We start from the raw sequence: 22,956 nt of genomic DNA, 5'->3' as shown, positions 1-22,956 counted from the left end.
ATGTTTGGTCCTGGGCCAATCAGGTTTTTTGGACACATGCATACACATATCTTCTTTTAATAATTTATGCACTTTTTGTAGAAAACACTGCTGCTGTTACTTAAGAGGACGCAGTGAGAAGGAGACTTGACTAACTGCTCAAAGAGGAAACTGCATTGTTTTCAGCAGTAGGAGTATTTTTGAAATGATTTTTGTTATATTCTGCAGCACTTAATTCCTTAAGATATTTAAGTATTTGTCCTCAGAATCCTCCTAAGGAAGCTAAGGAAAACCAGCCCAAAGCAAAATCTTCCTGTGGTTGTGTGTGTTGCAGTCAGTGCAAACTGCGGTAGCTCAACTACTGAGGTAGGATGTCACTTATAGATTACCCCCGTGTTGAAAGAATTGCATTGGCTGCCAATTAGGTACAGGGTTAGTTCATGTTTTGGCATATAAAGCTCAATAGAGCATGGGACAAAAACCCTGAGGTCCCTTTCAAATCTATGATTCAACTGTCCAAAGGAGGGCCTCTTGCAAATACCATCTTGTCAGGAGGTCTGTTCTGCACAATGTAGGAATTGCTTTTAGTGTTTTGGTACCTACCATCTGAATTATTTCCCAATTAGTATCAGACAGGAGCCATCTCTGTTGCCATTTCGGCACCTACTGAAGGCTCTTTCAACAAGCCTTTCAAGTGGAGATATTTCTAAGTCTGCATCTGCATTGAATTTTTTTGTTTTGTTTTGTTTTATCACTTGATTGTTGCCTAGGGCTCTTTTAGGAGGAAAGGTGGGATATAAATTTTACAATAAACAAAATACGAAAGTACTACTTTAGTAAATATTTATTTCTAAAGGCTTTTTATGTTGCTATACTTCACCCTGGTGTTTTGTGAAAGGGTGGTATATAAATATTATAAATAAATATAAATAAAATAAATACACATGCCAACTTCTTTTCTTCATTCTAGTTTAGAAGCAACTGGGTATGCTTACCACTTTAAGTGAAGATGATTTGTCTTCAAAAGGAATGTTTCCATGCTGTCAAAGTAAGAAACAGGCAAAGAAATTACGCCAGTTTCCATAAATCCATGACTGTATTCATGTTATGCTAAATTCTTAATTTGATGTTGCCTGGTTTGTTTTGCTTTTTAACTATAAATAGCAGTTGCCTGAAAAGGAGGAGATAAGGGAGAGAGGGAGCAGGAAACAGGTTTGGGACTATGATGCAGCAAGAGAAGTTCTTAATCCTATCCTCTCACCACAAAGTCCCAAAAAACCTCCCTCACCCCCACCCTGCTTCAAAGTTGCATCAGGAAAGAGGGTGCCATTGGAAGCTTCCCTCTTGACAAGAACAGCAGCTTTGAGGACCAGCGGAAGACAAGAGATTTTCATCCAGGACTCCAGAGTAGGCCTATATTTCTAATGGTCCAAAACCTGATTACAAGCTCTGCAACTGCTATAATTTGGGGGATTTTCAGGCACAATTCAATTATTCAGTGCCCTTTAGGTAAAATAGCTGCAAACACTGACATGCTCTTATTTTCAAGGGCTAGTCCTTAGTGAGACTAGGTCTCCCCCCCCAATCTTTCCAAGTCGCCCTCTACTAACAGCCGTGGAGCACACCATTAGGACTTTCTCTTTGCCTGGAGTTCAGACTAAAATGATATCTCAGACTGCCTCCTCTCTCTCTCTCCTTGGGTTCCTGACTTAAATTCTTCTAAGATAGTCCTCCTCCTTTATCTTTATCAATATCTGAAGTGCAGCACTGACCAAAAGCTCAACCCTCTCCCCTTCTTTCCCTCTCTACTTCTGGGTTCCCCCAAGGTAGCACAGTGCCAATTCAGGATGCTGCAGGCTACAGCTAAGTAAAATAGGCATCAAACTTGCACATGGTTAAGGCACAGAGAAGCCAATGGTTGAAATGTATTCATGCCACCAAGTACAAAGTTCCCAACTGCATTCTTCAGGTTTCCACTATTAACCACCTGTCTTTTCAGCAATTGGTTCTTTTCTCTGAAACTGCTTGATTAGCTCTCTTTCTGAAGTTCCTACATTCATTAGCCTGGTTCAGACATCACATTCCTGATCTGAAAACTAGGGTGTCCCCATCATCTGCTGCTTCCTCCCATTCAGACTCCTCTCGTTCATCCAGCTTGATACAATACTTTGAGGTAAACTTCAGCACAACAAGACAGGATGCCCATATTGAGAAACTGGCTTGAACATTCTTCACAAATCAGAACTGGAATCCAGAAACAAAGTGTAATTTACAATCCTGGTGTGTACCCAGTGCTCAAACCTGAATTTCCTGGTATTGACATCCTATGTATAATCACCTGCTCCTGAAGAGACTATCAATGTCCTGAGAGAACTGCTGGGGCAACCTAACCCACACTTTCCCTGGGACTCCTTAAGCCCTGTGTGCAAAGGCCTGCCTTGAGGGAAGGCAGAGTAGAAAACAAGAAAAGCCTAGGTCAAGGAGCTACTGCCACCAGCTCCTATAGGCAGCCTAAAAATATTTTGCAATATTTATTTGTATTAACATTTTAAATCATAAACCACCTTGGCAAGAAGGCACTGTACAAATGCAAAAAATAAAAAAGTATTGTAAAGCTAGGCATGTAAGGGGAGGGAGAATATGGTGGAGGAACACATGGGCATACTGTGTTTTCCTAACCCAACCAAACCCAATTTGGTGGACCAGGAATGTGGTGTCTAAACTGGATCAATACATTTTCAACAGAAATACCTTTACAACTAAGGTATTACAATGACTGTAGTTTTCTAGCAATAACTGTGATAAAAGTAAAATATAAAAACCATACCTTGACTCCATCCTCCTTAATGTGAGGGTTCAGGAGTTTCACAAATGAGTAGAACAGCTGACGGATCCTAGAATCACCTATAAATGCAATATGTTTGTCTACGAGGCAGGTTTTTGCTTCACTGTAAAAACAAACATTAATATTGATTTTCTTCAAGTATGACACAACAAAAGTAATTCACCCCCAAAAACCTGCACTGTAGAATATTCTGAGCACCAACTTATATTCCATATCCTTGATAATTCCAATTTGTGGGAACAAATTTCCCTTTCTCTTATAAAACACTACAAATATTGTTATATATTTCATAAATTGTTATGTTATACTGTCCTGCCATTTTTACATTCTATTAAGTAAGAAAAGAGAATTGCAACACTGTAAGACTGTGCTGGGCCTTCAACTCAATCAGTTACTGGGAATTGCAAGTGGTCAGAGGGCTGCTGCGCTTATGTCCAGCTTGCAGGCTTCCCACAGGCATCTGGTCAGCCACTGCCAGAACAGGATGCTGGACTAGATGGGCCATTAGCCCCATCCAACATACTCATCTTATGCTCTCAAGTAAGCACATTTTTTAAGAAATCAAATTCAAAAAGTAAGGTTGCTCTGAAGAGGGCAGGACCCACCGATGCACCCTTCTCTCTGGTATAGTCATTCCCTGGGGTGACTGCAAAAGGCTTTAGATAATGTGAGAACTCCTCTTTACATAATATCTAGCTGCTGCTAAAACGGTTTGAGATCAACTCTGGTGGAGGTAGGGAAATAGGGGTTTTATTTGCTTCACATTTTCGTTTATAGCCTTAAAGCAATCAAGGTACACAAACTTGCTCACTGACAGGCACCTTAATGGTGCAATACTTTATGCACCAAGGCTGATGGAGGAATTATTAGATGCATCCTTCCCCAATTTGGTGCCCTCCAGGTATTTTGGACTACAGTTTCCAACAGCTCCAGCTGGCTGCAGCTGATGGGAGATGTAGTTCAAGATCTTTGGAGGGCACTGGGCTCAGAAGGCTGAATGAGGTGGGTGGGATTTGCCTAAATGGCTGCTTTAAGTACCAGTTTGCAATTGTAGGTAAACTGATATGGTTATGTGAGAAATTTCTTCATAGTAAGGAAGATACAGACTAACAATCATTACTATTTATTTCATTTCTGCTAATAAAGTGAAACCACTTATAGGGATAGGGGAAACTCACATGAGCAGCACACATTATGTGCCATATGACATTCACAGTGTAGGTCTATAAATGTAGTAATCCCAGAAACTAACACTTTACATTTAAGTGCACCCTTTCAATATTTTCTTCTTTAAGGGGAAATTTAAAAGTAGAATACCTTACCTCTGCTTATATTTGTGCATCATACAGCCGTGAGGCTGCCATACTTTCTCCCCAATAAATCTTCCACTAGAGAGAAGGTGCTCACAACTATCATCACCTTAAAAAAATAAAACACTCTGTATTATCATTTGATCAGCAGCTGTGTTCACAACCCACATAGTAAAGATAGGCATTTTATTGCCAGTCAGAAAAGTTACAAACTTCTGGGCTTCATTTTAAAAAGGCTAAATTGAGTATGAGCCCAACACCTCCATTATCATTCCTTCAATAACATACTACTACTATATAGTAGTGACATCAAATGTTTTTGCCAATATGTACTTTAAAATGAAGGATCCTAGTTTCATTTGTTCTGCTTAGTTCACACACATGCACAATCCAGTTACAACTGGCAGCTTTAAAAAAACTATGTTCAATTTAACCATCATAATTAACCCCCGAAGGCCAGGATTAAAAATTAAGTCATTTAAGATCCATGTAGGATTAATGAGGAATGAAGCCAAGGAACTCTATGCTCACTTCCAAATCAGTGCAGTATGTGTAGCTTTGTCACTTGTGTGATCAAAATTGTGCATTAAAAAAAATTAAACACATGATCATTACACTCTATAAAGACATCGGTTTTACAGTTTGATTACTGGATTGCACTGCTCTGACAACAAAATTGTAATGACAGAAAAGTATTACACTTTAATGTAGGTGCAACAAAGCCAGGAAGGAAACGTTGAGAAAATCTTAACAGAAGGAGAAAGCTGTATCACTCCTACTTTGCCCAGTGGCATGAGGTTTGAAGAAAAGCTATCTATACAAAATTAACAAAGGACATTTGCCTGGCAACTGTGTGAAACACAATCACTCACAACAATTTTGTTGTTTGCCCTGCACTTGGCCAGCTTCTAACCAAACTGAAAATTAATAGTGTGGGTAAGAGAATACGTCTGGTGCAGGATTAACTTAGGTAACAGCTGTTATCTAGTAAAGAGGCTTGATTATGACCTGACTTGTACAGCAAGGACCAAAAGATGGCCTGCTAGGTTCTGGTCCAGAAGAATATGGGATCACATGAACAGCATCTGCATCTACCTATGTGAAACATCCTCCAACACTGAAGAAGACAGCTTCTGCTTACACAAGGCTATATTTGGTTTTTAGAATTACAGACATTTACACCTTCCTCCAAGTACTCCCATCTCTCCCTCCTTGTTCATGTTACCTCAAATTCTTAAATTGTGTAGTTTCAGTTTATAGTGTTCAGAAAGAAAATAGAGTTGTGTAAAAAAAAGTAATAATGTAAGAAGAGCACTGCTGGATTAGACCAAAGGCTGATCTAGTCCAACGTCCTCTTTTCAGTGGCCAACTGAAGCCTATGAGAGGACTACAAGAACGCTGCATATCTTATCATTCTTTTCGCAGTACTAATTTAAACTAAATATTTTTTAATTACCCAGATACAAAGCATAATTCCTTGGAGTGTCCTTCAAGATGCATGTCATGTGGCCATTGAATAATGTTATCATTCCTTAAATTTCAGTGCATAATGTGCTAGTATTCCTAGAGCAAACAACTACAGGTATATTCTAAATTACCAATTTATTTTAAAATAGAAATAAAAACTTTAGGGAGCTTATCAAAATTAAGAGGCTAGGACTTCTTCTGGAGCTACTTCTCATCAGAAAAAAAATATCTGGGACTCTGCATTCTACGAATTCTGCATACTCACACAAGGAAGTATCACTCACTCAGAAGTATACTTCTGCAGCTGCTGCGAGTTTTCAAACGGCACTTTTTATCTGGTTATCAGTCTGATTCTCAGTCTTGCAACAGAATGAACCTCAATAAAATACATAGGGCTTCTACTGGAAAAAGAATTGGTGTTTGGATGTTGTTTGCAGATGATGGACCCTTGACAGTGCACTCAGAGGAAGCTCTACAGAGACTCATAAATTGTTTTGCCTAAGTGGAGTGTGGCCTCACCTTCAGCCTTACAAAGACCAACATCTTGGGTCAGGACATTGCCAGCACTCCATGCATCAGCACTGGTGATCACACGCTTCAGGTGTTAAGACGATTTTGTCTACCTGGTCTCCACCATAACCCGCAACCTTTCCACTGATGTTGGACAAGCATATTGGTAAGGCAGCCACAGCAATGGTGCACCTCTCCAAAAGGGTATGGGAGAATGTGATGCTAACGACCAATACCAAGATGAAGGTCTACCACATGGCAGGACAGAGCCTCAAACAAATACGTGCTCTTCCAAGTTCTGTCTCAGTGATGTCTATACTGGCTTGGTAATGTACATAGGATGGAAGATGGCAGGATCCCCAAGGATGTGCTCCACAGGGAGCTGGCATCAGGCAGCAGGCCTGTTGACAAACCAACTCTGTGTTATAAAGTTGTTTGCAAATGTGACATGAAGGCTGACAATATTAACCCTGCCATGTGGGAATGCCCTGCAAACAACTGCAGTACCTGGAGACAGACAGACAGGTTGTGTATCAAAAAAAAAATGACCAGATCAGGAATGACCGCTGGGAGAAGCAGGGAGAGAAAAAACACCATAGTGCATCTGCACCAGCGAAACCAAAAGTCTTCATCTGCCCCAGCTGCAATAAAGCATGTTTCTCCTGTATTGGTCTCTACAGCTACACCAGGAGCTGTTAACTCCCCAATGGTGTAACTTTACCCCCAATGGCACACTCTTCCATTGTCTCTTGAGACAGATAGATGGCAACAATAACAAGCTTCCTTATCCCTTTTGGATAAAGTTGCAAAAGGTTGCACTTTCAGAAAAGTTTATAGAAGCATAGAATCAGAGAACTGTAGAGTTGGAAGGGACCATGAGGGCCATCTAGTCCAACCCCCTGCAATGCAGGAATCTTGTGCCTAGCTTGAACCCATAACCCTGAGATTAAGAGCCTCGCACTCTGCTGACTGAGCTATCCCAGCTCTTGTCGGTTTATGTTTTCAAATGATGCTTTATATCAAGGTACTCTGGAGATAAAGGATTTTTCTTAAATTGAAAGTTAATTAATTGTCTCACAAGGAAAAAAAATGTGAGGCTAAATAGATTTTTTAGATTACCAAGAAGTTAATTTTTATTTTCAGAAAATGTAGTTTCCGGTGTTAAAGGTAACTGATAAAATAAAAATCAGACCCACAAGGCCAAACTGGTACCCAGAAATAATGCTGTACAGGTGAGACTTACAAGTGGCAAATTTCACTTGTTGTCACCTATAACACCCACATCAATGATCTTCAGCAATCCTAGAGAGTAGTATTTCCCTCTCACAGACCCTGGGAGAATTCCCAGTATAGAATACTCGACTTCGTGCTGAAGAGCAAAACAACTTGTGGGAAGCTACAAGGACCCCATATAAGGAAGAATTATTTAAAATTATGCAGCCGCAAGTGCTTCTATATGGAACTTTATTTCAATGTTTGGGTATTGTAAGAGCACTCTTTTAATCCTCCAGCTTGGAAGGCTTTTCTTTGGCCCTTATGTGCTAAGATTTTGCCGTCTTATTGATTTATGCCATTTTACTCTACTGTAGATTTTATTTTAGTATGATGTTTACTGTTTGAGGAGACCTTTGGGCCAAAAAATGGTATATAAATAAACTGAGTAATAATATAAACATACGGTGCACCAATCCCCACAAACCACATGACACCATACAGTGAGTGAAGTGATGACTACCCACTCATGCAAAAGGCTTGAGGAATTTTAAAATACTCTTACTTCCAGTCACTCTGAACAAAAACATCTGAAAGTTTTTAGGGCAGTGGGTAGGATTTCAGCTTGAGTTTAGTTTCTGGATGTTAGTAATCCAGATTCAAATACCCCACTCAAATGTTAGAAGCTCACTGGGTGGCCTTGGTCAAGTCACTACTCAACTAACGTATTTCCTTTGTAGCTAACAAAATAAAGGTGTATTGGAGACTCAATTCAGATGCTGGAGAGGACATGGGAAGCATTGCTTCCCCAAACACTTCTATAGGGAGCCCTGCTTTGTCTGGTGTTCACCTCTGTCACCACTGCTGTTCTTGAAAGCAAGCATATACATTTCTATTTCCAGTGTCAAAAGAGGGCAGGACAAAAAAGAATAGCAGGGAGAGGTCTTAATCTTTTAATTTAGGATCTCGAAGCCACACTCTTTCAACGTATCTCAAGCACACCACCTTCTCCTACCTTGCATGTCAGCAGCTTCTTGCAAAGCTGCCAGTTTGCATGATTTACACTCCTCACTCCCACACATTTTCTTTGTTTATACGGCACACTCCTAATTAGCTAGCACAGGCCTCAGGCTAAGAATTTAGTTAAACAGCAACCCCGAAACCGCTACAACTTCCTGCGTGGGTAATAATTTCTTTTTAAAAATGAAAAGAAAAATGCAGCCAGCCCTTCTGAAGGGAGAGATCGCAGCTCAGTGAGCGAGCACATGTTCTGCCTGGCAGAAAGCTCCAGACTCAAGTCCTGGCATCTCCAGAAGCAGAGAGCAGGTGATGGGAAAAGAGGCATCTGCTTGAGACCTTAGAGAGCTACTGCCAGTCAGAGTTTGCAACACCCGGCCAGCCAGACCAATAGCCTGTCCCTGGTTATAATGGCATTTTCTGTCTTCATTTTACATTTTTATGTCGTGGACCGCCCTGTGATCTTCGGATGAAGGGCAGCACACACATTTAATAAACAAAGTAAAAAATGTTGCGCCCAAAGTCAAACAAGCCTGGGTTGTTTAATTTGGACAGCTGCTTCCTGCAGAAATCCGCACGGACCGGCTTCTCCTCTGCCCTTAAGGCGCTTGCTGTGGTTTTCTTGTCTGTCTGCAAACGCAAGCTGGAGCTGCCAAGGCAGGCGGATGTGGCGTGGCGGCGTGGGGAGAAAGGATGCTCACGCCGGGGCGAAGTTTGGCAGGTGTCAGTCACCCTTCCTCGGCCAGCTAAGCGCTTGCTTTGCAACGGCTTGGAGGAAATGGGGGGAGGAGGGAGAGACGTACCTGCCTCCCAGAGACACCTGAAGTGGCGGCTTTCGCCCGATGCCAAAGGAAGCCCCTTCCAAGGCTCCCCCTGAACTGTGGTGGTGGTGGAGGAGGAGGAAGCGAGGGACCCCATTTCTGCTCCCAGCGGATCCCCAATAACCACGACCAACTTCTCCGCTCCCTATCTCATCTCGCCCCTCCACACACGCCCTCCTCCTCCTCCCCGCCGCCCCTTCCTCACCTCGGTACCGGCGCGAGGCGGCGTGGCAGGCGGCGAGCAGCAGGACGGCGCCCAGCGCCAGCGCCTTGGCGCTCCTCACGCTGAAGTAGTGGTTGATCTCGCGCTTGCCCAAGGTGTAGGCCAGGGCCGCCATCTTGGCTCCTCCATGACAACAGTGCGCGAAGGAGCGGGCGGCGGCGCACGGGCAGCTGCGCTGGGTCCCCAGCGGGGACGGCGGAGGGGAGAGGAAGAGCCGCCGCTTCTGCCGCCGCCACCAGCGCAGGGGAGAGAAGCCCAGCGAGGAGAGCCCCGCGGAGGCGGGCGGGTCGTCGGCGTCCTCGTCCTCCGCTTCGCTCAAGAGCAGCGGCGGCGGCAGAAGCGCGGCCCCCTCCCCTTCCTCCTCGTCCGGGCGCCGCCGCTTCACCTCAGCAGCCAGGGGAGCGCCCGCTTTCCCGTCCGGTCCCTGAAGCCAGGGAAGAGGCTGCTGCAGCTGCTGCCGTTGCCCCCAACGGCCATCCGCGCCCCCTTCGCGCTGCTGCTGCTGCGGCGGCGGCTGGTCCGCTACCGCCCCTCGCGGCGGCGCCCCGGCGCCTGGCCCCTCCTCTGCCGCAGACATGGAGGGGAGCGGGCGAACCCTCGCACCTCTCTCTCACGCGAACAAGGGCGGCGGGGAGAGGGGAGAAAGCGAAACTTGGCGAAAGAAGCGAACTTCTTTCCCTCAGCCGGTTTGACTCAGGTGTTCGCATTCGACGTGGGGGCAGCAGCCGCTTCCTCCTCCACCTGCCTAACCTGCTCTGCTGGCTTGGCAAAAGCAAGGGGACGCCGCTCCCGTGGGTGGGGATCAAAGTCTCTTCGGGCACCGTCACTCTGTGGGGCAGGCCCAGGCAGAGGTGGGAAGCCCAGGGGCAGGGCAGGATAGCCCTTTCCCGCTTGCCCCCCGCCCCGGGACAGGTAGTGCCGGAGGCAACGAGAGCCACGTTGACTAACCAGCCCGGCCCACCGTCCAGGAACTGGACTTTAAAAGTCACCCAAGTTGGCCGCTGTCCGTCAGCGCATCTTACTTAGGGTCAGTGGCGTAGCGTGGGGGGGGGGGGCGGCCGGCCGCACCGGGCGCAACATCTGGAGGTTAGGGTTAGGGGGCGCAAATTACTTGCCTTGCCACGGGTGCTGACAACCCACGCTACGCCACTGCTTAGGGTTGCAAATCCCCGAGTGTTTTCAGAGGGGTGAGGCAGTGCCGCGACTTTACTTGAACTCTGGCGTGGTTACAGTATTTCCTTTTAGTGACCCTGCCCTACATGTCATTTTTCTTTAGTTCTCTGCCATAGTCATGGCTGCATCATCTTTTGAAGTTCCGCCTCAGTTTTAGCCCCACTCACCTGTCGAAAGAATCAATGGCAACCCTGTGTGCTTAGTTACATTTCCTGAACCACTGGACAAACTGACAACTTGGTATTTTTTATTCTATTTTGTTTCAGGGCTAGGAACAGAAATTGCCACCTGCTCGCATATCTTCCTTGTATTCATTTGCTCCACATGGTGCATAATTGATGCAGCTCAAATATATCTCTTCTTTCCTTTTTTCTAAACTAAAAAGCCCCAAATGTTGTAATCCTATTGTCATAGGGGAGCTGCTCCAGACACTTGATTGTTTTCCGAACTTTCCCCAGCTCTGTTGCAATATCTTTTTTGAGGTGAGGTGACTACAGCCTGTACACAGGATACCTCCCCATACCTTTGCATAATGACGTTATGGTACTGGCAGTTTTATCTTCCATCCCTTGGCTAATTATCCTTAACTTGGGATTTGTCTTCTTCACGGCTGCTGCCCACTGGGTTGACATCTTTGTTGAGCTATGCACTGTGCCTTAAAAGCCTCTTGCCATCAGTTCAGACTCTATTAGCATATACATGAAATCAGTTTGGAGAGATCCTTTTGGAGCTCTTCACAGTCTCCTTTTGTTTGAACCATCCTAAACAATTTGGTATCATCAGCAAACTTTGCTACCTCACTGCTAACCCCTACCTCTAGATCATTTATGAACAAATTAAGAAGCAGAGGTCCACAACCCTCCACTAGAAAAAAAGTCCATTCATTCCTACTCTCTCTTTCATGCTCCTTTGCCAATTACTGATCAATAAGAGGAGCTCTCACTTGATCTCAGTCTCCATCCTCTGACTGCTTACTCAGGAGTCATTTTGAAATTTAAGTGCACAGAGTTGACTGTATCATCTCTATTTGCTTATTGGCACACAAATAACTAAAAGGTTAATGAGGTAGGACAGACTTGCAAAAGCCTTGCTGGTTTCATTGCATTTGGTTGCTGAATAGCAGCTGTCCTTTAATCCTTGACGATGCTCTACTAACAAATGTAAACATTAGCACAACACATTATTTGAATTTATTTCCCGTATTTGCTGAAAGGTTCCCAGGGGAATAATTCCCTAGACGTTGTGGAGGCTGTTTTTAGCTAGAATTCATAGCTCTCAAAAATACTCTGGTGACATGAGAACTTCCTTTGCCCATTGTTTTTGCTTAATCTGCCCTAACGAATCCCATGTAAAAATGTTTACAGTGTAAGAATTGTGAATGTGATGTTTATTGATGTGACTTTTGAATTCTTTTAACAACACAAACAAAGAACCATGGGAATTTTTGTTCTCTTAGTATTTGCTAAAACAAAGGAATGGCTGATTTATGATTGCTGGAGAAAGCTGAAAACTGGTTGCCTTGATGTGCTGATGGACGACTCAGGCATGGCATATCTAGACTATAGTTCTGCTGAGCACTATACTCTCATAGAATGTGGATACTTCAACAAGCCATATAGGTGAGATCTGAAGCTGGCAGTTCTGGTCTGCATGTAGCTTTTTTAGATTGCAGGTTTCAATAGGAAAGCAACATCTTAAAGGGGAAGGGGTAGAATTATATATGCATGCATCAGCATACTGTGGTTATTATTGCTACACCCTTTGGTAGTGATGATTTGTGTCTTCATCAGGGAGGACAAACCAGGTCACAGAAGTTTACAATTTTTTGTTCAACACAGCACTATGTCTATTTTCCTCCTTTATTTTCGTAATAACTAATAAAATGGGGGATATGTTAGAAGGGAGGAAAAAATGCTGGGGTGAGGGGTATGTATTTCCCTGGTGTGTAAGATTGCAGTCTTAGACTTTGTTTCAGTTGTGGGTGAAGAGGGCTAAGGCTGTAAAACAATGCATTCATATTCAGGAGGAAGCCTGACTTCTTTCACCTCTGATTAAACAAAAATGAGATCAGGCTGTGTAAAATGAATGTACCCCCAGATGTCCTTTTTATTGTGCGTTCATGATGCTTTGTGCTCTTGATGCTCTCAGAGTCGTCATATGTGATCCTGCTTTCAGTAATACTTGTCCTTGCTACAACTCCAGGAGGGTAGCCACATTGCTTCATTTCCAGTCAGTGTTAATCCTGTGGCTTTCTTCTAAATTTGAATACCACAAATGCTCTGGTTTATTTCTGTTGCACAATAGTTTGCCCAGACAGCAATAATGTTAACATCAGGGAAGAAGCACTAAAAAAATCCACCACTCATTCACAATTATTGTGGCAAGAACATGTTGCAGAATGCAGCCATAACAGAACGCCAGTCTAGCAGGGGTCCCAAGATAGATGCTTTAAAGAAATGATTTTGAGCTGGGGCTTGGAAAAAAAGAGAAAAAGAATTGGCTCCTTATATGTGTTCAGGCATAGAGTTCCTGCCATGCAAGACTGGAAATGAGAACAGGCAGGGCAATTTCTTCCCAGCTGCCATTACATTGAACTGGTGGAATCAGGCAGAGCTATTTTGTATACACATTTCTACAAAGCATTTTTCCTTAATACAATGCATTTTTGACACATTACTTGGTTGAACTGCATTGCAAAATTCAGAGAAGTGCAAAGTTGAAAGAACTGTTGCATTTTGATCCCCATGTTGGTTTGGAAAGTGCAATTTAAGTAAGTTTGCCTTTAAATGTGAACTGATTTTAATTTCTTCCACATCCCTAGTGATGACATTATTTTATTTATATACTGTAAGAGACTTTTAATCCACCCTTCCCCATAATGTCTCAGGGAAGGTTGCAAAATTTAACCTTAACATACAATAAAACAATGTAAAACAAACTAAAGAATGTACTGCCAACAGAATCACATTAATTGTAAATGTTAAAAGCCAGGGTAAAGAAGTGTTTCTTGAACAAGTGATGTAAACCATACAATGAGAATGTTTGCTGAAGTGGACAGGCTCTTGCAAGCCTTTTTGTGAACCGTTTGAAAAGCATTTTTCTGATGAAATCACTCACATCTGATCCAGTTTGGAAATAACTGCCATGGCAGCTCTCTAATGGGGACACCTGAAGTCACTGCTTCTCCAGTTAGGTTCAACTGGTTTTCATTAGTTTCTTCTGAGGAGGCAGATATGTTGTACGAAAACTCTTGGCCCACATCACACCCTTTTGACCTTGTCTGTCTTACTGGGTCAAGGCCTCAATGTATTACTAATGTGGAAGGTGTGCTGTGTTTTGCCTTCAAACACAGTCACTAATTCACCCAACTTTTGAAACATCATAATTAGGCTGTGCTAACATCAATTATTACAGGGCACCTTGAACATTCCACTTTTGGGGCAAGGCATGGAGACTTCCAACCCTGTTTGGAGAGGCCAGGGTTTGCTTGGAGTTATTTTGCATGCTCTACCACTAAACTGAGGTCTACCATGTAAAAGGGGTCCATGTTCTTCAGAACTGTGTTTCTTTTTTAAACAACAAGGAACCAAGCACCTTTGGGAAAGCTACAAGCTTGGCTTTGAGGCAACAGCTTTCCCTTGCCATGCATCAGCTGAATTGCCCCTGAACACGGAGACATCATTCAATTATCATTTATTTACTTGCTTGCTTATTGCCTTTATTTGCCACCTTTATCTCCAAAGAGCTCAAGGTGGCATACACGGTTCTCTCCCCATCCTCGTTTAATCCCCTTAATAATTCTATGAGGTAGATTGGACAGAGACACACTGACTGGTCACCCAGTGAATTTCATAGTGGAGTGGGGATTTGAATCCTGGTCTTTCAGGGCCTAGTCTGACACTCTAATCACTACAACATACCGACATTCCACCTATTAGCTAGCATGGCTAATAGCCTTCAGCAGGCCTTTCATTTTCCCCAAGTGCAGTGGTACCTCAGGTTAAGAACTGAATTCGTTCTGAAGGTCTGTTCTTAACCTGTAACTGTTCTTAACCTGAAGCACCACTTTAGCTAATGGGGCCTCCCGCTGCCGCCGCACGATTTCTGTTATCCTGAAGCAAAGTTCTTAATCCGAGGTACTCTTTCTGGGTTAACGGAGTCTGTAACCTGAAGCGTATGTAACATGAAGTGTATGTAACCCGAGGTACCACTGTATTTTAAGAAAGCTATTTAGTGGCCATCACTGCTCTCTTGTGGTTCCTGAATTCTGTAAGTTAAATCATGTGTGAAGAAGTGTCTTCCTATCTGCCCAACCAAGTGCATTGAAAGCCTGCTTCTGCCACAAACAAATTACTGTTGCTTCTGGGCAACGCATAGTTGTGGTATTTATATACAACTTTTTACCCTAACTGTAGTTCCAAAGTGGTTTTCAGACGAATGAAACAGCACCAATGCTGCAATACATTTTAAAATAGGCTGACCATAGCTAAAACATCCTTAAAAAACCCAGCATGATGTAACTGGTCTGGTCAGTTCACTCACAATCCACCTAACCTCTGTGTAATTTTTGTGCAAGCACATTGGGATGAATGCTAAACTAACAGGTCATTTGGAGGAGCCATATATCTGGGGTATCTTCAGTACCACCTCTGTTGACTCACAGCAGAGCACACATGGGTCATTTTGCTAGGTGTTCTCATTTTTTTATTTTATATTTACTATGGTCGGGAAGAACAGTGGGAAAGGCAAGTAGCAAAAATGACAGGGCTGTTTCCTGGCACCATCACAAAAGCCATTTGTCTGTTCAGCAGTAATCTGGGAGTGGGTAGGACAAGGAGAAGGGTCAAAATCAGAGCCAAATCAGGAATACCCATTGGTGTCAATGGATTATTACCATCACTTTTTTTAAGGTATCACAAGTGACTCACGCAGTAGAAAAATTCCTACAGCACAATTTTAAAAATACGGAATTAAAATCAATACTGGCAATCTAAAAATAGCACATGATCATCTCATCATGGATAGAACACTAAAATACCGCCTCCCTTGCAAAACACAAGATGATCACCAAACTCCTAGTTAAAATAGCTGCAGATACAACCAGTGTGTTCCCTGAAATTTATAGGAGAATGAAAACATCTACACCTGATGCCAAAAAGATGTCAAAAGTCAGTGCCAAGGAAACTCCCGTACTGCAGCATGTTCCAGATTTTTAAAAGGGGAAATGCCCTCCTTGATGTTGACGGTACATTCCAATTGCATCATCAGCAAAGCACTGAAAGCGGGTGAAAGGTAAGTGTCAGGTGCCAATCTGAAAGCAGCCTGGTTAAGTTTATTCCTGACAAGTGGTCAGGAGTCCCCCAGTGAAGACTACAGTATGAAGACAAGAGCACAGGGCAGGGAGGAGTCCGTGGTTATCGTCTTGTTAAAGAAAACTAAATGGAATGTATTGGCATATTTAACTAGCAAGTAGTTGCCGGATCATTTTCTCTCCCTACAGTACTATTTGGTTTTTTAAAAAATGCTTATTTGAAAATATAACAGAAAGAAAGGGAAACTTAATGTAGACATACAGATTAATACACAGCATGCAGTCCATATGTCTGAATAGGTATGATGATTACAAGCCATGCATTCAGAATGGAAAGGACAGTCAGATCATCACCATGGACAAGGGGTGTGTGTGTGCCTGTCCTTCTAGCCTTCTAGTCTCTTAAGCAAGTATAAATGCTCACAGAATCCATGTTTGTTGTCCATCTGTTAGGCCCACCCCCCAAATATAATCTTAAGAGTGTGCGTACATCCAAAACTATCAAGGATTTCTCCAAAACAAAGCTTAACATGAGTAATAATTTATGACCGGAAAGAAGATACCATGTCTGCAGCATATGCCTCAAGGCAGTGTTTATATAGTAGTTTTAGTTTTATTTGCATATTGCAAGATTATATCCTTCAAGCTGCAACTTATATGTTTGCCTGCTGCTGCTGCTGTTTTCCCAGCAGCTTTGAGATAAACCCTATCTACATAGAAGTAGCTCTGAAGTGCCCTCAGTGAGCTGCATGAAGCTTTGGACTGGCTAGCTACAAAGTTTGTAAGCAAGAATTACAGTGGTACCTCGGGTTAAGTACTTAATTTGTTCTGGAGGTCTGTTCTTAACCTGAAACTGTACTTAACCTGAAGCACCACTTTAGCTAATGGGGCCTCCTGCTGCCACTGCGCCACCACTGCACGGTTTCTGTTCCCGTCCTGAAGCAAAGTTCTTAATCCAAGGTAATATTTCTGGGTTAGCGGAGTCTGTAACCTGAAGCGTATGTAACCCGAGGTACCACTGTATATATTTTCTTGGGGGCTATTGGGTGCATTGTTCTTGTTTTAAATATATTACTTATCCTTTTTGATCTATGTGTTATTGTTCAATACAACTGTGACTCTTCTGAATCCCCCCCCCCCATTCAAATATTTGCAAGTTTTATTTCAGCTAAACCCGGTGGAGCCGAGCCAGAGGTTACATATGCTTGCTGGAAGACATGCCTCTCTCTAATATTTTCCAAAACATATAAGAATGTCTAGGATGCTGCCAAAATACATTATTACAACTAACGTTTACTTGATGACATCTACAATAAATAAATAGAATAACTTGTGCATACCTCAGCATGTCCGTGAATTAAAGAATCCTGCTCTCTAATCCAACATGTGTGTTAAGGCTGCCACCCCTTGGACAAGAGAAGGATTTATTTTTTTAAAAAATTTGAACATTTTAATCTGCTACATTAGGGCAGCCACGGAAAAGTTTTCAAAGATTCGAATGCCCAGTCTGCATTTGGTAAACATTTTCATAAAAATCAGGGAGAGTGTGGCACCTATAGCTGAATTTATCTTTTGCATGTTTGTTGTTGCTGAAAACTAGGATGTGGTATTAGCTAAATTGTATTGCTGAGAGAAAAATGTGACTGAAGAAGCTTGCCCTGCAATCCCACAGGGTTCAGTGGAACTAGCAGCACCCTAGTGTAAATTCCAGTATCGCAACTTTAAGTGGTCTAAAGAAGTTTAAGAATGGGTAGTTGTGACAACAGAGAGGAGGGTGGCCCTCTGAGCACCCTGCCCCACCCCCTGGAGTGTACCCCCTTCAAGTTCCTGTAAAAGCTGATGGTGCCAAAAAGACAGATCCCATGTATTCCAACACTTCCTTTTCAAGACAACAGGTGGCAGTCTATGGCCGTTGCACTGAAAACAAGACTGATTTAGGCTGCAATCCTATAAGCACTTAGCTGGTGGGAGAATCTGTCAATTTCAGCTCTCTCAGTTTCCCATTTTAAATTCGGTTCTCCAGATTTCTGAAACAGTTTGCAACCCCTCCCGAAAAACCTCATGAAAATTCTTCAGCAGTTTCATGTGCACATTTTGACTCACATACACTTTTTACAAGCAGTTTCTCATAATTAATTTCTGCGTGTTGTTTTCACAAATGTATTCATTTTTAAGCTCATTTCCCCCTAATATATGCATTTGTTTTTTTGCAAACATTGCTTGGATAACTTCATCGCAAATTATGGATAACTGCAAATTTCGAAAGGTTCTGCTTTGGTTCTCATTTTGTTTCAGAAAGTGCAAATTTGATCAATTCAGCTTTAAATGCGAACTGAATAAAATCTCTCCCACACCCCTAGCTGGGATAGAACCCCACTGAAGTTGGCCTTATTTCTGCCTAGACAAGTGCTGATAAACTTTGGTTTCTTTCTTTGTAATTAATAATTTGAGTTCAAAGAAAAAATAATTCCCACATATTGGAACAAAGCAATTAAATTAAACATAGTTTTTTGAGGATAGGGTGTAAGTGTTAAAATTAACTGATATTTGTACAGAATTGCTAGGTGGTAGGGATTCTTTCAGTTGCTGCCCCCCCCCAAGACAAAATTGTCTCCCCATCCCTTGCTGGGCTTCTGTGCCTTTAACTAGTTTTGTGATAGGCACCTATTCAGTGGATGATGGCTTCTATTTCGATTAATGACACAAAACTGCTACCCTTCGATGGCTGCAAGTGGCTTTTGAATTTTTCAGAATGGGAGACACTTGCCCAAGAAAGTGCAGCGATTTTAAACTAGCACTGTGAACTTTCAATCAACGCAAAAATATTTTGAGCACACTTTGTATTTTCCAATCCTTCAGGTGATAGGCTATGCTGCATTTTCCATTAATAAAGGATGCGTCCAGAAAGGCACCTCATTTTTCTTTATGAAGTGGCCTTTAAAAACCATGTTCCATTGTGGATAACTTTGCTCTAGATCGGTCTGCTTGTGTGTACAGAGAACTGCTCCAGATTGGGACAGGGATCCCTATCTGCCTCAGAGATAGCCTCAGATATGGACAGATGTGCCACAGCCAGTGATGGGCCAATGCCTATGGGACTCACCTCAGGGGGTAGAGGTGTCCCCTCTTCTGGGATGCTATTAGGGGCCATGAAAGTGACAGATAGATGGTGGATGCACCCTCGTGAGATGCAGGAAACTGAAGATCCCCCAGGGTGAGAGGCTGGGAAAGGAAAGCTCCCAGGTGAGAGCTGGGAGGGTCTGTCATTTACTGTGGGTGGCTGGATTAATAGTTACCGTATGTTCCGGCGTACAAGACGACTTTTTATCCCTGGAAAGTCACCCCCAAAATCGGGGGTCGTCTTATATGCCAGGTATACGCGTTGGGAAGGAAGAGAGGGAGCTGGTGAGCAGAGGCGCTGTGCTGGTCCGGGGGGGGGGGGGTTTACCGTGCAGCGTGGTCTAAGTCCGGTCCTAAGTCGAGGGTATGGAGGCTGTCCGTCAGGGGCGAAGCGAGGTCCAAAGCGAGGAGTCGGGCGTGGTCAGGAACTCTGGCAGGAGAGCAGGTCAGGGTGCTGGCAGGAATAGGTTACCAACAATGTTGCTTCCGCAACCTGGGACTGGGCTGGCTGGCCTTTATCTCCTCTGAGGCATAGGGTGGCCCCGGTCCACAGATGACTCGCCTCCCCTGGTCTGAAGGTGAGCACTCCTCCTGCGAGAACTTAGTTCCCTCCACCTCTCTGCCCTGAGCCTCTACAGCTCCGGAGAGGCTGGAGGGTGACTGGCAACCTCACCTTCCCCTGACAGGGCTGAGAGAGGTGCACCTGCAGGCAATGGGTCTTCGATCACCTCCGAAGCCAGAGTGGATTCAGCTGTTGTCTGTTCTTGAGGATCCAGCATGAGGACACTTCAGAGCCCCTGCCCCGGCTCAGCCAGCCCTGGAGGCGGGGACTCCTGTGCAGGCTGGGATTCCTCAGGTTCAGCCTCTGAATCCGATTCCCAAGCCATCACAGGCGCCCCTTCTGCTGTCGCTCTCCCTCCCTCCCTACAGAAGGGGAAGCGGAAAGTCCTTCTGAGCGTGGCGCTCGCTTGCCTGCCTGCCCACCAAACGCCTCACCTCGGGCTGCTGCTGCTGCGATGGAAGAAGTAGTGGAGGGGTGCGCGCTCTGCCCCTGGCGGCATTCAAACGCTATAGCTCTAAAACTGAACAGCAAAAGTTGGGGGTCGTCTTATACGCCCAGACGCCTAATACGCCGGAATCTACGGTACTTTGGGTAGAGAGAAGATTCTTCATTTGTACACTATTCTTTGTATTTTAGAGAACCCGCTGCTGATTTTCTCTTCCCTTACTTTTTATGCTGCCTCTGTTGAGAATCTGTATTTTATGATAATCTGTATTCTACTATGCATTTCTTCTTCTTAATAATAAAAAATAATAATCTAGAGTCAGTGTGGTGCAGTGGTTAGAATGTCAAGGTAAGTTCTGGGAGACCAGGATTCAAATCTCCCCTCAGCCCTGATGCTCATTGGGTGACCTCGGCCCAGTACATCACCTAATCTACTTCTCAGAGCTGTTGTGAGGATAAAACGGGACAAGGAGGAAGAAGACCCACGTATGCCACCTAGATCTCCTGGAGGAAATGTGGGCTACAAATGTAATATTTAATATTTATAATATAATATTCTGCAAGGACCAGATGCAAAAACTTGCTGGGGTGGGATGCTTTTTGTATCAGTCCTTTTACTCCAGATATCAAACAGATAAACAACTTTTTGAAGACATCTGCAGGTAGGTCTGTTCAAGGAAGTTTTTAATGGTTGATGTTTTATTGTGTCTTTAACATTTTGTTGGGAGCTGCCCAGAGTGGCTGGGACAGCCCAGTCAGATGGGTACCATATAAACAATAAAAGCTATTGTTGTTGTTGCCTGATTTTAGTCAAATGATGGCACCTCTCAGTACTGTGATCATCTTGTGCTTTTAAAGAACTAGACAAAAAAATTATCTTGCTGAACAGATTTTTACTAAATGAATGAAATTATTTTTCCGGTAGTTCAGAAATATCTTCTTGAAGTCAGGCACCACTGAATTCTTAAAAATTGCTCAACAACTGTGCCCTTGTAGCAGAATTTACTGGGCCTCTGAATAGCATCAGGCACATGGTCTCTTTATAAAGATCCAGGAAAGCAAAGTCAGAAGAATGAAGTTTGCAATGCATTTCTAAAATGATTTTGGGAGGATTTGTCATTCCTCTAATTAAATTTACATGAAAGCCAAATGGAGGATGAACTTACAAACAGATCCAGCAGAATTCATCATCATCTGGTAATCCTAGAATTTGGCTTGCAGAGTGAGAAGTAATGCAACACCCTGAAACATATTGGGGGACTCATTCACAAGATGATCTTCCAGTTAAACCTCATCATGAGATGATGGGACTGATAAAAAAAAACAATAGCATAAATCCACTGTACTCTGAAACAATTCCATTCATATCACTAAGTGAATCCATTGTTGTGGTCAGAAAAAGCAGGTGATCAGCCCTTTTGGACTGTTTCATGTCTGTGTGCTTCTTAGCTAACAACAACAACAAAACAAAAACCCTACCTGCATAAAGAAAATTAGAATGTGGGGGAGGTTAGAAAACCTTCATTGCTAGCTTTCCAAGAGCAAAGCGCTTTTGACATTAGGAGCAAACATCTGTTTATTTCCTATGGTGCTTCAGTAAATAAGTGTACCACTGGCTTTTCCTGAATGTGTAGATTTGCTCTTAGATCACAGGCTCATGGAGCTGGAAGGTCCTTAGTCAACCCCCATGAGATGCAGCATCTACAATATAGGATGCGATTATAGCATCCCTGATAGACAGCAAACAACCTTTACTTCAATACCTCTAGTGAAGGGCAGCCCCCCAACTCCCAAGACAGCCTGATCCATGGCTAAACAGCTGTTACCACAAGGATGCTTCTGATCCTTTGCTGAAATCTAATTGCCTTCCATTTCCATACCTTGGTTCTCGTCCTGCCTTCTGGAGGAACAGGAAACAAGCCTGCTCTAACTGTATGGCAGTTCTTCGATCTTTGAAGACAGCTAACCTTCGTTTCTCAAGAATAAACATACCCAGCTTTTTCAAAGTTGGCTTCCCGATCAATCATCATCCTTAAAATGTGGCACCTGAAACTGGGCTCTGTACTCCAAAAACAGCCTGCCCAGAGCAGAAACAACTTTGTTAAACTTTTCTTGTTGGAAATAAATACCTTTGAAATCAATGGTATGTGCTTTGTAGTGCACTTAATTTGTGTCACGTTGTGTGATGAGGACTGTGGCTTCTTTGAGGGTTGTGTGGCCTTTATGGATTTGTTTGTATGGAAAACAAAAGTAGAGAATACACCTGGTAAAAAGAGGGAATGTTGATACAATTGCGAGTAGAATTTGAAGTCTCACAGGGTACGAACTCTGGAGTGGAAATTTTATTGTGTCTCTTTCTAAAATAGATTGACGTACTTGATTGGGAAATGCTTTGTTTTACAGAATTGGAGCATATCAAAGATATATAAAAACAAGACAGACACTGGCTTATTATGCATAGTTTGTTGGAAAGGGTATTAATTGGTGTTTAGTATATAGCAAGCAGTGGCCTATTCATTGCAATGAAGTTAATAGTCTTTAGCATATTCAACCATCAGATGAACCAGAAAAACCAAAACACAGGGGGTTGGGTGTAGTCAAAATACATCAGAAGCACATCTGAATCTTGCTAACTTTCTACATTTTAATAGGGAAGAATCACGAGTTGGAAAGGAAACATTAGATGTGAAAATATCTCTTGAGGCATTTAAGCAAGGAACTTTACTCATTCAGTGGTTTCTTTTGGAACAGTGGACATGCTTTATTTCAATTTTTTTCACAATTTATTTAAACATCTCACATATACAAAATAGGTACAATTTGTTTTTGAGAAATGATGATTCCTTTTCTGCCCATTGTAGAGGATGAAAATGAGATTTAAAAGAACGGACACCTGATGTGGGAGAAGAGAATGAGGATGGGGTGGGAGAGAAATGATCCACATGCTTAGTCTGGGGGTGAG

At 43.1% G+C, this 22,956-nt stretch overlaps 1 protein-coding gene and 1 long non-coding RNA gene across 4 annotated transcripts in view; one reads left to right on the top strand and one right to left on the bottom strand.

Annotated features, from left to right (window-relative positions):
• CASD1 (CAS1 domain containing 1) overlaps positions 1–10,342 on the bottom strand; it is a 30,723-nt gene extending 20,381 nt beyond the window's left edge. The window contains exons 1-4 of one of the 3 annotated variants that reach the window (XM_083705262.1): positions 9,367–10,342; positions 4,147–4,243; positions 2,807–2,927; positions 975–1,019 (exon numbers count right to left, since the gene is read on the bottom strand). In XM_083705262.1, the coding sequence (XP_083561388.1) occupies positions 975–1,019; positions 2,807–2,927; positions 4,147–4,243; positions 9,367–9,961 (858 nt within the window). In that variant the 5' untranslated portion in view covers positions 9,962–10,342. Of the gene's footprint in view, positions 1–974; positions 1,020–2,806; positions 2,928–4,146; positions 5,839–6,142 lie in introns of all 3 variants that reach the window. The other 2 variants (XM_083705263.1, XM_083705264.1) reach the window with 2 other exon arrangements.
• Positions 10,343–10,542: 200 nt separating this feature from the next.
• On the top strand, positions 10,543–22,135 carry LOC310828257. The gene is made up of 2 exons (XR_014556789.1): positions 10,543–11,039; positions 20,920–22,135. It is a non-coding gene; the product is annotated as an uncharacterized lncRNA (long non-coding RNA).
• The last annotated feature ends 821 nt before the right edge of the window (positions 22,136–22,956 follow it).

This window comes from Podarcis gaigeae (genome assembly GCF_964106915.1).
Source record: "Podarcis gaigeae genome assembly, chromosome: 12".
Lineage (NCBI taxonomy): Eukaryota > Metazoa > Chordata > Lepidosauria > Squamata > Lacertidae > Podarcis > Podarcis gaigeae.
The sequence above is the reverse complement of the archived record's forward strand: the minus strand, read 5'-3'. Positions and strand labels throughout refer to the sequence as shown.